Genomic DNA, 18,771 nt, shown 5'->3' on the forward strand with positions numbered 1-18,771 from the left:
TATAAATAAATATATACTGTATATATGTATATATATATACAGTATATATATGTGTGTGTATGTACAATATATTATATATATATACAGTACTGTGCAAAAGTTTTAGGCAGGACACCTGCCTAAAACTTTTGCACAGTATTGTATATTTTTATTATATTATGTATATACAGGATATACTGTATGTATATATTTTCCCCAAGTGGAAGCTTCCATGATCCTAATAAATTTAATAATTACAAAAATATACATACGGTACTGTGCAAAACGTTTTAGGCAGCCTAAAACTTTTGCACAGTACTGTATATATATATATATATAAACTGTATACACACACACACACACACACACACACACACACAGCCTTGTTTTTCTGTCATTGTAGGGACACCTGACAAGACCGTGCATTATGGGGACCACCCTTTCTGAATGTCGTAGAGAGCTGAAAAAAATCAGGGAGCATCCTCGAAAATTGTACAATGCAAAAATCACTTTAAATTTCCATTTAGACAAAGTATAGAGGCATCGACCTGACTACAGACCGACTTATGGGGACATTTTTTCGTTTTCGTCACTTATGGGGTCAATAAGGATACACAATACCTGTTTTTTATCCCTTCCTGGGTACCGCTTACACAAACCTCAGATCATACTTACTTCTGGGGTCAGTAACTTTACACACTGACCGGTTTTTCCTCTCTTCTTGGTACCGCTTACACAAACGTCAGATCATACCTTCTTCTGGGGTCAGTAACTATGCACACCATCTGTTTTTCTCCCTTTCTGGGTACCAGTTAGAAAAACGTCAGATCATGCCTACTTCTGGGGACGGTAATAATGCACACCACCCACACAAATGTCAGATCATTGTGACTTTGTGGAACCACTCTATGTCACCCAAAGAACATGCCGTAAAACTACTTATTGACCAGGTAGTATTAATTTTTTTTTATATGTGCATTTTCTTCAGTGACCATTGATGTGTCAAAACTGACACATAATATTTTAATGGAATGTGCCTTAAAACTTTTTTTTTTCCTCTTGGCATTAAGTTATTCTTTGTCTTGGACTTCTGATATTCAATTTCTGTAGTAACTTTGCACAGGTTGTTCTAGCATTGCTCAAATAAATCACTGCATAGCCATATAAGAACTACAGTGATCCCTCGCTACATTGCGCCCTCAGTCCATCGCTGATATTTGCTTGCTAAACAGCAAGTTGATTTGAGAGGACTCAGTCAATGAAGAATTTAAAGAATTATACTGTTATAGTAAACTATACTCTTTCCAATGCTAAATCTGAGTAAAAGCATTGAACACACACAAAAAAGAATTTTTTTTTTTTTTTTTTAATGTAAATAAGCTACACATCTACTTCGCCGATTTCGATTATAATGGGGGGATCCCCTTTAACCACGAAAAACGAGGGATCATTGTATATCACTGCATTAATTACGATACATTTACAGTTTAAATTCTACCTTATGTTGGATAAAAATTTACTGGAATTTCAGACTGTACACTACGGTTCAAAAGTTTGGGGTTCAAACAATCAGCAATATTTACAAATAATTGGTTGTTTACATAGGCTGCACTCGACTTTTAGCCGCAGGAGTGCACTTTAGGTTCTAAAAATCCATAGATAGGCAACACTTGACCGTAAACCACAAGTCGAAGGGGGGGGTTATAGTTCGAAAAGTTTTAGCCAGTAACAGTGAAGTGCAACATGCACAAGGTAAGTCATCGTCTTTATTCTCTCTTAACTGCTGTATCGCTTCAAAACAGACGAAACAAGTGCAAACAGTTATACACAAACTTAACTATCAATGGCATATCTACCATGGCCGAGAGGTGTGAGGCAAAATGCAAAAGACCAAACACTTTGCAAAAGAAAAGCACGAATGCAACCTGCCACAACACGATCCCCAATTTCTAAAGCGCGATTGCAAACTGGCAAAAGCAAGAACCCCAATTGCCACAGCACAACTTCAAAAGGATGACACAGAAGTTAAAAAAAAAAAAGGACGACACTTCGTGTATTGCTATATGTGCTTTGTGACCATCTGTACAGACCTCCGTGAAGTCCCTCCACCCCATCAGTCGCAAATTTATATGAAAATGTCAATCATTTGTGCTGTAAAAAATGTTGTTTATGCTGGTATCATTTTATATATATTTAGATATTAATTTCCAGTGAGGATGTCATAACTCCCATGGCTCACGGAGCGTATCAAGTCTCAGTAACGAGGGTGTCAATAACGAGCAGAAACGAATTCGGGTCCATTTTGTAGTGAATGGGGGGGCTTGAGATTTGAATTACGAGTGATGATGTCACCCTCAGCTCCTCATTAACCGCAAAATGGACCAGAAGTGCCATTCGTTCCTGATACGTTCGTGCTAGTTGTTTGGACAGCCCTCTGTTATTGAGAGTTGATAAGCTCCGTCAGCCATGGGAGTTATGACGTCTTCACTCGAAATTAATATCTCAATATCTATAAAACGATCGCAGCACAAACGACAATTTTTTACAGCACAAACAATTGACACCATTTTTTAAATCAAAATGGGAGGTTGAGTGACCTCAAACCTATAAGAGATAAATATCGCAACAATAGCAGGACACAAAAAAAAAAAAAAAAACGCACAAACTATTGCCATCATTTTTATATAAATTTTCATCTGATGGGGCAACTTCACGGAGGTCTGTAGAGATGGTCACAAAGCACATATAGCAATATAAAAAGGGTCACCATATATAACCCCTACATCCCCCTAAACTCTCCTTTTGAGATCTGTGATCTTGTTTTTAATGTAAAATTTTACTGCTGACCAATGCCTGTTTTTGAGTGCTACTTGTTCCTTTTTAAGGCAGTCATCGCAGTCGCTCTTCCGTGGAACACGGCAGGTAGTGATGAATGACATCATATGCTTCTCAACAGCCAAGACCTCTTTCTTCCATGGCTTCTTTTTAACCGGTTGTCGACCTTTACAAAAACAAACATTCATCATTAAATTTGTTTCAAATTAGTCAAGTCATTTAGTCCATGACACGCTGTTCTAAATATGGCTGTTGCGTAGTGCACAGTCAACTAGCCCAAGCACTGTAAATGTACTAGCACATCACAATATCATTTCCAAAATAAATGAAAATATATATACAGTATATCTGAAAAGTTAATTAGAGAAATAAACATTGAAATCAACATTAAAAACATCTCAGGAAACTTACCTTTTCCTTTTTTGGGTGACTTTTGTTTCCGTTTGGTGGACTGACGTTTGGGTATATGCTGAGATGGTCCATCAACGTGCATAACAGATGGCATCGAGGAGGCTTTTGAGGTATTTGTAAGGTGAAACAAATCTTTGATGATATCCTTCTTAACGAGAGAGACGACACATTGCAAACCTTCACTCTCATCTGATTCCTCACTTGTGCCTGGAATATATTCATCTCCACTGTCCTCTGAGGTGGAATAAAGAAGCTCTCCATTACCGTCAATTTCATTTCCCACCTAGAAAAAAAAACTTATAAAGGAAAGAAGGCAGACGACCAATGAAAAGACTCAACACAATTCCTAATACTAGAGCTGGGAATCTTTGGGCACCTAACGATTCGATTACGATTCAGAGGCTCAGATTCGATTATAAAACGATTATTGATGCACCCCACTCTTTTTTTTTTTTTTTTTTTTTTTTAATTTGTTTTGTGCATTAGTTCCAAAATTGTTCAAAAATCCTCTCAGGCTAAACCAAACTACTGTTTCAATATCAAGTTAACATATAGCAGTAAACAAATATACAAAAATAACAGTAAATTAAAAAACTCCAGTCCCCATTCTATATCAGCAGCTTTAAACTACTTTCAATTAATTTAATGTTGTGAATCAACCGTTAAAGTTGTTAAAATTGCTCCTGTTATTCCATAATTTCTCTTTTGTCTACTTTCAACATGTAAAAGTTTTAAAACTATTTTAAAGATAGATTCAAGTCAATATTTTACCGATTTAGGAGTATTTTAGATAAAAAGTTAATTAGGTTCGCTTGGAAGGTTCGCAACAACAGCCTTGCAGGGAAGTGTACTGCTTTAAGATGGCGGCCGTTACTAACGCCCGCATCTAGTTTTTTTTAGATGTGCTGGTAACGATACCGAAGCTATAATGCATCTAGTCCTATATAAATGATATCTACCGTAACATAATGTGGCTTGTAGCAGCTTTTCGGCAGCAGTCAGGTATGTTGTTGTTTTTTTTTTTATCTCGTGGCATGAGTTGAGCTAGAGCCGTGAGTTGAGCATTGGCGTTACCCGAGGGGCCGGGTAATGAGAAGCATGATGTTTAGCTACTCTCGCTCCGTCCCTAATTGCGTACCGAAGACCGCGCGGCGCGCTGAGTGTGTCGTACTTCTGCTTTACTTGGCATATTTCAATAATCGGAATTTGGATATTTGTGAATCGTTCTCGAATCTTCCACGGCCGAATCGCGAATAATCTAAGAATCGGAAATTTTGCACACTTTTACCTAATACATACCTGATAACGGCTAAGTGTGCTGTTGACCTGCATACATTTAGTTCTCCTGAGCTTTGGGATAGTACTTTGGTAAAGATTTATGGATAGCTCCTGGGATTCATCAGAATCAGTGTAGTTAACCAAACCCATATTGTGCAGGTTTTTTTTGTCCATGGGAAAAGAATGGTTTGAATCCAATTTCTAAAGAACAAAGAAACCATGAATTGCTGAATACTGTCACAGAGGAAAGAGGTCTACACACAAATATCAAAAACGGTATATATCCAACATTGAAAAACAAAAAGTACCTTCACTTCTGACTTCGTAGGTCCTAGAGAGGAATGCTCGGTGGTGCTTGAGATCTCAAATTCCGGAGATTCACTTAAATTCAACTGTACGTCCTGTCAACAAGTTGAGATTTAGGTTGACAATATTTACAATGAGGAGCAGAAGTATTTGCATCCACTTACAAAATAGGTAGAGGTCTGATATTTCAATCATAGATGCATTTCCACTTATACAGACAATCTAAAAAAATCCGGAACTCACATTGTGTAATTTTTTTAATTTATTTGTAATTTATTGAGGTTCATAAGTATTTGTACCCCTGAGAATCAGCAATAGTTATAACTAGAGCCGTCCCGACTAGTCAATGTCATCGATGACGTAATTGCGTCGACGGGTAATGACGGGTTAAAATTTTTTTTAATGCGGATAAAGTTTAGAATGGCGGGCGCTCGCGATGCAAGCGGTTGTTACTGGCATTATTATTATTACACAATATTCTAATTTCCTGAGACAGTCAGGAAATTAGAATATTGTGTATTCTAATTTCCTGAGACAGTCCTGTATATATACACAGGACTGTCTCAAAAAATTAGAATATTGTGTATTCTAATTTTCTGAGACAGTCCAGTACATTAGCACTGATTTTCTCAGGGGGGGGGGGGGGCAAAAACTTATGAACCCCAGTAAATTATAATTGAATTATAGAAAAATCATACAATGCCAGTTGCTTTTTTTAAATTTATTTTTTTAAACTATATCTCCATAAGTGGAAATGCATCTATGAATGACATTTTAATCCTCTATTTACTTAAGGGGTGAACTCACAAGGAGTGCAAATACTTCTGCACCTCACTGTACTTGCTACAGATTTTCTACCAATTTTTAAGCATTAGCAATCCATGAGAACATTTATTTTATCAGTTTGACTGTCTCAGTATAGCTGATGCCAAGTCACTTTATCTTGATGTATTTTATCCATTTTGTTTGCTAACAATATAGTGTGCAATGGACCCCAGGAGAGCCAGGAAGTACTGAAAGTCCCCCAAATAAAAAGCTGCAGTGGATGGTAATGTTGTAGATTATTTCAGACTAAGAGTTTATACAACTTCTGTTATTATTTCAATAAACTCATGATGAAACAGGTTATTAAATAGTATTTTTAAAAACAAAATAAATAACTTCACGGGGTCCCCACAATCATTGTAAAACCTGACACACACCCACTAAGCTGGGCTTGGGTGTACTATATTTCAAGACTCGAACAATTGGCTGAAGTCAGACAAACTGTAGCTTTAAAGCACAAGCGATGCATACCTCCATTGCAGCGTGTGTAGATTTCGGAGACTGTTGCTCTCTGGTTCTGGAGATCCCAACCTCAGAATATTCAGTCACAGTGGAATGGCTTCCTCCATCCTGATCAACAAGTTGAGAATATAATTCATTAACAAACATCAAATGTATATCTCTATGCATTTTAAGATTTAGCCATATACAACAACAAATTCCATAACTCAGTTGAATCCACTCACTATGGCCGATTCAAAATCACTTTTATCGTGATGCATTTGTTCTTTTTTTGACTAGCATTTTATTCATTTGAGGATTAATGAAAACAATAATGTGTTAGGGACCACATCAGTGCCCGACATGTCCTAAACGTCTCCCAAATTAACAGCTGCAGTGGCTTGTAATGTTGTAGGTTATTTCAGACTAAGGGTATATACAACTTCTGTTATTATTTCAATAAACTCATGATGAAAAAGGTTATTAAATAGTATTTTTAAAAACAAAATAAATAACTTTACGGGGTCCCCACAAACATTGTAAAACCTGACACACACCCACTAAGCTGGGCTGGGCTGTACTGTATTTCAAGTCTCGAACAATTGGCTGAAGTTAGATAAACTGCAGCTTTAAAGCACAAGCGATGCATACCTCCTTTGCAGTGTCTGTAGATTTCGGAGACTGTTGCTCTCTGTTTCTGGAGATCCCAACCTCAGAATATTCAGTCACAGTGGAATGGCTTCCTCCATCCTGATCAACAAGTTGAGAATATAATTCATTAACAAACATCAAATGTATATCTCTATGCATTTTAAGATTTAGCCATATACAACAACAAAATTCCATAACTCAGTTGAATCCACTCACTATGGCCGATTCAAAATCACTTTTATCGTGATGCATTTGTTCTTTTTTTGACTAGCATTTTATTCATTTGAGGATTAATGAAAACAATAATGTGTTAGGGACCACATCAGTGCCCGACATGTCCTAAACGTCTCCCAAATTAACAGCTGCAGTGGCTGGTAATGTTGTAGATTATTTAAGACTAAGGGTATATACAACTTCTGTTATTATTTCAATAAACTCATGATGAAACAGGTTATTAAATAGTATTTTTAAAAACAAAATAAATAACTTTACGGGGTCCCCACAATCATTGTAAAACCTGACACACACCCACTAAGCTGGGCTTGGGTGTACTATATTTCAAAACTCGAACAATTGGCTGAAGTCAGACAAACTGTAGCTTTAAAGCACAAGCGATGCATACCTCCATTGCAGTGTCTGTAGATTTCGGAGACTGTTGCTCTCTGGTTCTGGAGATCCCAACCTCAGAATATTCAGTCACAGTGGAATGGCTTCCTCCATCCTGATCAACAAGTTGAGAATATAATTCATTAACAAACATCAAATGTATATCTCTATGCATTTTAAGATTTAGCCATATACAACAACAAAATTCCATAACTCAGTTGAATCCACTCACTATGGCAGATTCAAAATCACTTTTATCGTGATGCATTTGTTCTTTTTTTGACTAGCATTTTATTCATTTGAGGTTTAATGAAAACAATAATGTGTTAGGGACCACATCAGTGCCCGACATGTCCTAAATGTCTCCCAAATTAACAGCTGCAGTGGCTGGTAATGTTGTAGATTATTTAAGACTAAGGGTATATACAACTTCTGTTATTATTTCAATAAACTCATGATGAAACAGGTTATTAAATAGTATTTTTAAAAACAAAATAAATAACTTTACGGGGTCCCCACAAACATTGTAAAACCTGACACACACACACTAAGCTGGGCTGGGCTGGACTGTATTTCAAGTCTCGAACAATTGGCTGAAGTCAGATAAACTGCAGCTTTAAAGCACAAGCGATGCATACCTCCATTGCAGCGTGTGTAGATTTCGGAGACTGTTGCTCTCTGTTTCTGGAGATCCCAACCTCAGAATATTCAGTCACAGTGGAATGGCTTCCTCCATCCTGATCAACAAGTTGAGAATTCATTAACAAACATCAAATGTATATCTCTATGCATTTTAAGATTTAGCCATATACAACAACAAAAATCCATAACTCAGTTGAATCCACTCACTATGGCCGATTCAAAATCACTTTTATCGTGATGCATTTGTTCTCTTTTTGACTAGCATTTTATTCATTTGAGGTTTAATGAAAACAATAATGTGTTAGGGACCACATCAGTGCCCGACATGTCCTAAACGTCTCCCAAATTAACAGCTGCAGTGGCTGGTAATGTTGAAGATTATTTCAGACTAAGGGTATATACAACTTCTGTTATTATTTCAATAAACTCATGATGAAACAGGTTATTAAATAGTATTTTTAAAAACAAAATAAATAACTTTACGGGGTCCCCACAATCATTGTAAAACCTGACACACACCCACTAAACTGGGCTTGGGTGTACTATATTTCAAGACTCGAACAATTGGCTGAAGTCAGACAAACTTTAGCTTTAAAGCACAAGCGATGCATACCTCCATTGCAGCGTCTGTAGATTTCGGAGACTGTTGCTCTCTGGTTCTGGAGATCCCAACCTCAGAATATTCAGTCACAGTGGAATGGCTTCCTCCATCCTGATCAACAAGTTGAGAATATAATTCATTAACAAACATCAAGTGTATATCTCTATGCATTTTAAGATTTAGCCATATACAACAACAAAAATCCATAACTCAGTTGAATCCACTCACTATGGCCGATTCAAAATCACTTTTATCGTGATGCATTTGTTCTTTTTTTGACTAGCATTTTATTCATTTGAGGTTTAATGAAAACAATAATGTGTTAGGGACCACATCAGTGCCCGACATGTCCTAAACGTCTCCCAAATTAACAGCTGCAGTGGCTGGTAATGTTGTAGATTATTTAAGACTAAGGGTATATACAACTTCTGTTATTATTTCAATAAACTCATGATGAAACAGGTTATTAAATAGTATTTTTAAAAACAAAATAAATAACTTTACGGGGTCCCCACAAACATTGTAAAACCTGACACACACACACTAAGCTGGGCTGGGCTGGACTGTATTTCAAGTCTCGAACAATTGGCTGAAGTCAGATAAACTGCAGCTTTAAAGCACAAGCGATGCATACCTCTATTGCAGCGTGTGTAGATTTCGGAGACTGTTGCTCTCTGTTTCTGGAGATCCCAACCTCAGAATATTCAGTCACAGTGGAATGGCTTCCTCCATCCTGATCAACAAGTTGAGAATATAATTCATTAACAAACATCAAATGTATATCTCTATGCATTTTAAGATTTAGCCATATACAACAACAAAAATCCATAACTCAGTTGAATCCACTCACTATGGCCGATTCAAAATCACTTTTATCGTGATGCATTTGTTCTCTTTTTGACTAGCATTTTATTCATTTGAGGTTTAATGAAAACAATAATGTGTTAGGGACCACATCAGTGCCCGACATGTCCTAAACGTCTCCCAAATTAACAGCTGCAGTGGCTGGTAATGTTGTAGATTATTTCAGACTAAGGGTATATACAACTTCTGTTATTATTTCAATAAACTCATGATGAAACAGGTTATTAAATAGTATTTTTAAAAACAAAATAAATAACTTTACGGGGTCCCCACAATCATTGTAAAACCTGACACACACCCACTAAGCAGGGCTGGGCTGGACTGTATTTCAAGTCTCGAACAATTGGCTGAAGTCAGACAAACTGCAGCTTTAAAGCACAAGCGATGCATACCTCTATTGCAGCGTGTGTAGATTTCGGAGACTGTTGCTCTCTGTTTCTGGAGATCCCAACCTCAGAATATTCAGTCACAGTGGAATGGCTTCCTCCATCCTGATCAACAAGTTGAGAATATAATTCATTAACAAACATCAAATGTATATCTCTATGCATTTTAAGATTTAGCCATATACAACAACAAAAATCCATAACTCAGTTGAATCCACTCACTATGGCCGATTCAAAATCACTTTTATCGTGATGCATTTGTTCTTTTTTTGACTAGCATTTTATTCATTTGAGGTTTAATGAAAACAATAATGTGTTAGGGACCACATCAGTGCCCGACATGTCCTAAATGTCTCCCAAATTAACAGCTGCAGTGGCTGGTAATGTTGTAGATTATTTAAGACTAAGGGTATATAAAACTTCTGTTATTATTTCAATAAACTCATGATGAAACAGGTTATTAAATAGTATTTTTAAAAACAAAATAAATAACTTTACGGGGTCCCCACAAACATTGTAAAACCTGACACACACCCACTAAACTGGGCTTGGGTGTACTATATTTCAAGACTCGAACAATTGGCTGAAGTCAGACAAACTTTAGCTTTAAAGCACAAGCGATGCATACCTCCATTGCAGCGTCTGTAGATTTCGGAGACTGTTGCTCTCTGGTTCTGGAGATCCCAACCTCAGAATATTCAGTCACAGTGGAATGGCTTCCTCCATCCTGATCAACAAGTTGAGAATATAATTCATTAACAAACATCAAGTGTATATCTCTATGCATTTTAAGATTTAGCCATATACAACAACAAAAATCCATAACTCAGTTGAATCCACTCACTATGGCCGATTCAAAATCACTTTTATCGTGATGCATTTGTTCTTTTTTTGACTAGCATTTTATTCATTTGAGGTTTAATGAAAACAATAATGTGTTAGGGACCACATCAGTGCCCGACATGTCCTAAACGTCTCCCAAATTAACAGCTGCAGTGGCTGGTAATGTTGTAGATTATTTAAGACTAAGGGTATATACAACTTCTGTTATTATTTCAATAAACTCATGATGAAACAGGTTATTAAATAGTATTTTTTAAAACAAAATAAATAACTTTACGGGGTCCCCACAAACATTGTAAAACCTGACACACACACACTAAGCTGGGCTGGGCTGGACTGTATTTCAAGTCTCGAACAATTGGCTGAAGTCAGATAAACTGCAGCTTTAAAGCACAAGCGATGCATACCTCTATTGCAGCGTGTGTAGATTTCGGAGACTGTTGCTCTCTGTTTCTGGAGATCCCAACCTCAGAATATTCAGTCACAGTGGAATGGCTTCCTCCATCCTGATCAACAAGTTGAGAATATAATTCATTAACAAACATCAAATGTATATCTCTATGCATTTTAAGATTTAGCCATATACAACAACAAAAATCCATAACTCAGTTGAATCCACTCACTATGGCCGATTCAAAATCACTTTTATCGTGATGCATTTGTTCTTTTTTTGACTAGCATTTTATTCATTTGAGGTTTAATGAAAACAATAATGTGTTAGGGACCACATCAGTGCCCGACATGTCCTAAACGTCTCCCAAATTAACAGCTGCAGTGGCTGGTAATGTTGTAGATTATTTAAGACTAAGGGTATATACAACTTCTGTTATTATTTCAATAAACTCAAGATGAAACAGGTTATTAAATAGTATTTTTAAAAACAAAATAAATAACTTTACGGGGTCCCCACAAACATTGTAAAACCTGACACACACACACTAAGCTGGGCTGGGCTGGACTGTATTTCAAGTCTCGAACAATTGGCTGAAGTCAGATAAACTGCAGCTTTAAAGCACAAGCGATGCATACCTCCATTGCAGCGTGTGTAGATTTCGGAGACTGTTGCTCTCTGGTTCTGGAGACCCCAACCTCAGAATATTCAGTCACAGTGGAATGGCTTCCTCCAACCTAATCAACAAGTGGAGAAGTAATGTAAACCATTAACCAATATGAGACAAACTGCAGCTTTAAAGCACATGCTATGCATACCTCCATATCCGAGTCTTTAGATTGTGGAGGCTGCTCTCTGGTCCTGGAAATTTCACTCTCAGCAGTTTTCGTCACAGTCGATTGTCCTTTGTCCTGATCCGCAAATGGAGACATACAATTTCTATTGATGTGATCATGCGATAAGGAGGAAAACAACTTTTAAATTAGTTTGTGGTTAGCCTACAAACAGTCAACCTGTTTACCATAAAATGAAAACAAACTGGAAACCCCAACATTTGAGGGACCAAAGCTCTGTTGCAAGTTATTTTTATGTCTGATACTTATTTGACAAACCTTTTTCCTCCAAGGCCAGTCCGCTGGTCCATAGTCATAAGTTATCTCTTCACCAATGTCAAGGTCTCTTTGTGCAAATAAACACAGGTGAGGCTTGCCCTCTGTCACAATCATCTTCATTTTACAATTTGGGTGCTTGTGGTCATCATTGACCAGTCTTCCGAGACTGTCATCTTCTTTGGCAGCATCAATGCTTAAAAGACAATACGAAAAAAAAAATATATAAAATATATAGAATATACAGTATATACACATTTAAAAGGGGAAAGGAAATGCACAATTGGGTCATATTATAATATATATATAATAACATATATATCCTCAGAGATCAAGTGATTTTTCTCAAGACAATTTATGTCTTATGGCATTGATTTTCACCTGAACAGTTAAAACACAATGCATGAAAAAATAAAAATCTGATAACTGCAATCTTAGCCTCACCACCAAGTTTTTTCTTGCCAGCGGAAATCAAAGACAAAGACTCTTCCTGTTCCATAGTCCATCTTTCTCTTTTGGGATTCATCCCAATCTATTAATTCTCCTCTGTACTCCACCACAAAATCTTCTTTCCTGAAAGGGGCTTTGGTAAATACTCCTCGACCTTGTATGAACAAAAACAAAGGTTTGTAGCTTCATCTTCATAATTTTGACACAATTACTATGGAAAAGAAAAAAAAAAAAAAAAAAAAAAAAAAAGAGTAGCAAGATCATCATTTGTACCACCATTTACTCGGAAAGCCCTGATCACATTTTTGCACCTAAATCGGAGTCACCCCATTTTGAGGATTTGACAATTCCTGGTCACGATACAATAACAGGGCAATGTATTAAGATTAAGCCTAACGATATATCATTTAAACATCTCCATCGCGAAGTGCATATGAGCGATAGTCCCATCGCAAGGACGTGCGCTAGTTTTTTTTTTTAATCCACAAATTTATGTTGGTTCATGCTTTCTCGGTCCTGAGCTGATCGCTTTAGTGTCACTCGCGCTCCCTCCATCCCTCTCCCAGCTCTATGTTCCTCTGCACAGTTGCTTATTAAAGTTAACGATGGTTGTGTTTGATCTTGCCACTGAAGCGGACTTCAAATGCACCAGATGTTTCAGTCATCGTTTAACTTGTTAAGCACTTGTTGCAAGAAGGAAGCGTGCGTTGGAATGAATGTGTGTGTGTGGAAACGTTCGAGGTAGCCGGTCTTCTAAGGGGTTTTCTTTGTACACCTGTTGTGTCTTGGAAATGAACGCCAATAGTGATTCTGCAGCCAAGGTAGATAAACAGAAGCATTTAATAAAGCAAAGCATTTGTCTACTACAGTACTTTATTCTTGTTTAAAATGATTAGGTGGGACAGTTACGTTTAAAACTGATCATCATTATTTCATTTGAAATGCTTAAAACACATTTTTAAAAATATTTATAGATACATTTTTTAAAGCATACTTTGGGGGAAAAAAGTGAAAAACATGTCTAATATGTATCTCTTTCCAATGCTAAAAAAATAGGTATAAATAAGTATTTTTAATATCACTATATATTGCAATCCCCCCAAAAATCGCAGCAATGTTTCTTCCAATATCGTTCAGGCCTAATTAAGATAAAAAAAAAAAAAAAAGAACTAGTTAATGTAAAAAAAATTCATATTCCAGATATCACTCTTGTATGATGATCTTATCATTAACGTCCTGCAACAGCTAGCAGAACATTCTATTTGTGGTACATATGCTTCTGCTGTTTCTGGATTTGTTGAAATATATACTTTTGTTTTTGTAATATCTGTGTACAACTGGATTGGTTTGTTATCAAGTTGTTCAGTGCAAACCGTTGTTTGGAAAATTAGTGAAAAAATAATTTGTTTACCTGAATAGCCTGGTGTTTGGAAAAAAAAAAAAAAAAAATAGAATTAAGATTGAACATTTGACGATACATCGCAGTATAGGAGATAAATGTGTACAAAATTGTTACTACCCTTTATAAAAAAAATTAAAAAAAAACACATATATTCAGACATGGGCAGATAACTAGTTTCAAAGGATACCAAGGTTTTAAAATGTCTAATTATCCGATTGTTAGATGAGCTATTTCAATATTATTGGCTGCTTTTAAACCCTAACAAACGTTCTCGCTGAGCTTATGGTGTTGACAGTCCGCAGGAATCAAATCAGCTTCTCAAAGCCGAAGGACATGCTGTTTTGTTAATACGAATCTTAGGCACACAACACAGTTGTTCAATGTAATTGCGTATAGAGCCGTCCCAAGTAGTCGATGACATCGATGACGTACTGTAAATGGGTCGGTTAGCACAACATACTGTTGAATGTTGATAATGTGAATACATCGACACGAGCATACAGTCAATTGTTAACAAATATGCACTGCTAAAATGGCATAAGCTTGGGATCCCAGTGTTTCGGGCAGGGAATAAGAGTTACGTTTGTTATAGTGGTTTTTAGTTTTTATGTTTGTAGAACAGCGGTAACCAATATGGTGCCCGTCGTCATCAGGTGCCCTGCCCCCCAAAAAACAAATAAGTAGTCGACAGTTTTAAAAATAGCTCACCAGTGATGCAATATTGTTAGTTCTCGATTCAACAATTTAAACTTGGTATGAGCATTTTTTTTCAGTACAAAATATTCTACATATTGTTTGAGAAAACATGAATAATGTAAATAAATTATCAAAATAATGCATTTTAGATTTCTATTTTGATACCGTAATATTTGTACTCAAGGTTATCATACGGTAAGAAACTGATTTTGGCCCATGCCTGTACCCAATGGTCATTTAAAGTTAACCATATACGGATTTCCAATTTTTGGCACTGTTACATGCATAGGGTTAGCCAGCAATACAGTCAGCCACGATGAGAATTTGGCTGTTTTCAGGAGCATGAAGTTACTACATAAAGTTGCTTGAAAAGGTAAATTTTAAGCAATTTCCACAAAAATTGCCTTGCGCACCTCATAAAATGACATAAGGCAGGGGTTGGCAACCCAAAATGTTGACTCATGAAGACTCATATTGAACCAAAAAAAAAAAAAACCATGTCTGGAGCCGCAAAAAATTACATATTAGCCTTATAATGAAGGCAACACATGCTGTACGAATCTATATTAGATATGTTAGCCAATGACCAAAATGACTAAGTTGGCTGCAAATAGATCATGAGCCTTCATCATGAAATGTTTATTTTTCCTGCAGTGCATCCTATTGAGAATGACGCACCACGTGACTACTCTGTTGTACGATGCTTTCTCAACTTTTAACTTCATCACAATATTAATGAATTGAATAAATTTTTGTGTCATGATTGTCCTACAACAGAAACCATATTAAAACAAAAAATATATTTACCTCCCCCATCTTTTTCATTTTTCAAGAAGCTCCACAGAGCCACTAGGACAGTGCTAAAGAACCGCATGCAGCTCTAGAGCCGCGGGTTGCCGACCACTGACATAAGGCGATTAAAAAATACATATATCACCGAAAAAATTAATGCAAGGCCACATTTAAATAATTTGAAAAAAATCTAAATAAATACTCTTTGAGATTTAGACACGTCTGACTTGAACTAAAACGCTAAGAAGTCAACTCGGATACAGTAAAACAAAAACAACAATAACTTACAGTATATCTCAGTGAACATTTTAATACCATACAGTACCTTTAAAAGAACTGATGTACTTCTTCTCCAACTCGAGAGTCTTATCCAGACCCATTAAAGCATGTTCAATGGCATCCTGTTTTGGTGATTTCCTGCTTCTCAGGGAAGGCATTGCCAATTCTAAAAAATAAAATATAATGATTTTACACATTATTGGTATTATAGGCTAAATTTCTGCCTGCTGCCACACCAATTTGTAATTTTCTTTAAACAATGTAGCTGCATTACATAGCTTTCTTAGCGCTTTCATAAAAGATTTACACTATAATGCAAAACTATCTTGTTAAATTTGTCCACGCAAGAGGGTATACGTTAATGTCCTACATAGCATATTGCTAGTTTGCATAGAGGTGCTTCGATAAAAACGTTTTGGCTACTATGCTAAGTTAGCTCACTAAAGTAAGTCCTTGCAGCACATACATACTGGCACTGAATTTCTGCACTAACTGCATAGCATAGTTGTCTTATATGCTTATATAAATCGTTATCGCTATCATGCTAAATTAGTTGGTTAAATTACGTGCGCCTCAGAGCAAGGCCAATTATGTGCTAAATGCTACCATCACAACGAAGCTGCTTATTTTAAACGTTTTATTTTTAACTATACCATCACTCCAATCAAGGAGAGTGTATATTGGGTCAAAATAACACTTACCTCTGCGTTAAAACAGGTAGCATATGTACTTTAATCAGGGTGACTTTCCAAAAGTTGCACTTCCTCCTCTCATTCAATTGTTCTCATCTGCAATGCATTGGGCGGTGCTTAATCAGTCTTCCCGCGCCAGCTGTGAATGTCAATATGTTTTAACCCCTTCAGACTTGCTGCGGGAGGACATGATGCGTGCGCATCTCTACACCAATAAATACAGTGAATTCAGTTGCAATTGTCACTTCTGGGAGATGATTGTATGAAACTTTACCCATTGAAATCAAATCATGAGTAGTGAGAAGCCCTCTTTGCTATTTTTGGCTCTTTCAAAACGAATAACGTAAAGTGCCCGTTTGTCATCAAAAACACATTAACATAAAAAATGACCAATAAAAACTTTAAATAACCAAACCAAAAAATTGCACTTTGTTGTGGTGTTTGAGTAAAAATCAGGGCAGATTGTATTATTTTTTTCCCATCAGTAAAACTGCGGGTCTGAAGGGGTCTCACTGTAACTTTAATTAATGTATGGTTGTTAATAATTATATTTGAGTGACCTTTTTCAGGAAACACAATTTACATAAGAAGAGTTCATTTCCAAAAGCACGTCTTAAAATACACACACATATATATTTTATATATATATATGTATATATAAATTCAAAAAATTGTTTGCTTTTACTCAAATTTCTGGTAAAACCTGTAATAACACTGAATAAAAAAGGGTATGTTGGGTAAAGCACAAAAATCAAGGTTATCACTCATAGCAGTCGCATGCAAGGAGTTAATTGCAATAAGTCGTGACAGACAGACAGACAGACAGACAGACAGACAGACAGACAGATAGTGTGGTGACCCTTTGTTGTTTGACATAATTCACCCATCGTACTGGTGTGTCCATTTGGCCGAGCGCGTTACCGGCTACGTCACAGTCACGTGACAGATACTTTAGAGCTGCGCGCGTTCTGGCTGAGTTCAGAGTTCACAGAAAGCAGCAGAGTTCCTAGCGAGTTACAAGAGACACATGAGCCGCCGAGCACGGGAAATAAGACTCCATCCAACGTCTTACCGCTTACCCTGGTGACCCCGATGAGCCTCGCTGAAGTCTCAGAGGCATTTTTGAACACTTTAAGCAATGGCGGACGCTAGCTTTTTCGAGCTGGCGACGTTTAATGAGTCTTCTGCGGCCGTGTTGTTCGCGTTCGCGGAGGAGCGGTTCGTCCTCCGTGGTATTTCCAACGACACCATCCGCTTCTACCACGTGGTAGCCGCGCTCGGGTACTCCTCGACGGCGGTCAGAGCACAGCGCTTCATAGTCTTTCCGCCGAGACGTCGCACGTCTCGACCTCTTCCTCGACCGCAGCTGAGCAACACGTGCCGCCTCTCTTGGCGTCCGCTTCTCCGGCCTCGCCTGGGCGGAGCTGCGCGACGCGCTCCTCGTCCTGGACGGGCGCCCGATCGTCCTGCTCGGTCGTCCACCGCCTTGCATCCTGGTCGTCGCTTTCGGTCGCCCGCCGCCTGGCATCCTGGGCGTCCTCCAGACTGTTATGCTCAGACTTCCCGCATCTGGCGTCCTGGACGGCCGCCTGACCGTCCGTTCGGTCGTTTTCCACTGACGCCCCGGCAGCGCAACTCATGCGTTCCGTTCTTTTGATCCGGGTTGCGCCCGGCGTCCTGTGTGGGTGAATTCTGAGGGGACCTGTGGGGTGACCCTTTGTTGTTTGACATAATTCACCCATCGTACTTGTGTGTCCATTTGGCCGAGCGTGTTACCGGCTACGTCACAGTCACGTGACAGACACTTTAGAGCCGCGCGCGTTCCGGCTGAGTTCAGAGTTCACAGAGAGCAGCAGAGTTCCTAGCGAGTTACAAGAAACACATGAGCCGCCGAGCACGGGAAATAAGACTCCATCCAACGTCTTACCGCTACGATGGATGGATGGATGGATGGATGGATGGATGGATGGATGGATGGATGGATGGATGGATGGATGGATGGATGGATGGATGGATGGATGGATGGATGGATGGATGGATGGATGGATGGATGGATAGATAGATGGATAGATGGATAGATGGATAGAGATGTGTTTTTTCCCGTCAACATAGTATACATACATAACATACTGCCCGATTAAGATTACTTTAAGATTTTTTTCAAAAGCAGTTCTATTCTTTCTCCACGTGGTTATTCTGGTTGACTTGGCAAGGTAGGCAGACTTTTGTGGAGGGTATGAAAACCATATAGTGTTTATCTGAATGTTGTGGGGGAAAACAGCCACTTTCCCA

General features: G+C 37.8%; 2 protein-coding genes across 2 annotated transcripts; both read right to left on the minus strand.

The window, feature by feature from the left end:
* Positions 1 to 344: 344 nt before the first annotated feature.
* On the minus strand, positions 345 to 6,192 carry LOC130913553 (uncharacterized). Its single transcript, XM_057832233.1, has 5 exons — positions 6,106 to 6,192; positions 4,812 to 4,904; positions 4,525 to 4,704; positions 3,226 to 3,508; positions 345 to 2,980 (listed from the first exon to the last, which is right to left on the minus strand). Exons 1-5 carry the CDS (start codon positions 6,109 to 6,111, stop codon positions 2,769 to 2,771), a joined length of 774 nt encoding a protein of 257 aa, XP_057688216.1. The 5' UTR covers positions 6,112 to 6,192; the 3' UTR covers positions 345 to 2,768.
* Positions 6,193 to 9,740: 3,548 nt separating this feature from the next.
* LOC130913074 (histone-lysine N-methyltransferase set-1-like) lies at positions 9,741 to 16,570 on the minus strand. The gene is made up of 7 exons (XM_057831375.1): positions 16,489 to 16,570; positions 15,834 to 15,953; positions 12,613 to 12,772; positions 12,172 to 12,364; positions 11,878 to 11,970; positions 11,703 to 11,796; positions 9,741 to 9,760 (listed from the first exon to the last, which is right to left on the minus strand). Exons 2-7 carry the CDS (start codon positions 15,943 to 15,945, stop codon positions 9,741 to 9,743), a joined length of 672 nt encoding a protein of 223 aa, XP_057687358.1. The 5' UTR covers positions 15,946 to 15,953; positions 16,489 to 16,570.
* Between the last annotated feature and the right edge of the window lie 2,201 nt (positions 16,571 to 18,771).

The sequence above is a fragment of the Corythoichthys intestinalis genome, chromosome 3, assembly GCF_030265065.1.
Source record: "Corythoichthys intestinalis isolate RoL2023-P3 chromosome 3, ASM3026506v1, whole genome shotgun sequence".
Lineage (NCBI taxonomy): Eukaryota > Metazoa > Chordata > Actinopteri > Syngnathiformes > Syngnathidae > Corythoichthys > Corythoichthys intestinalis.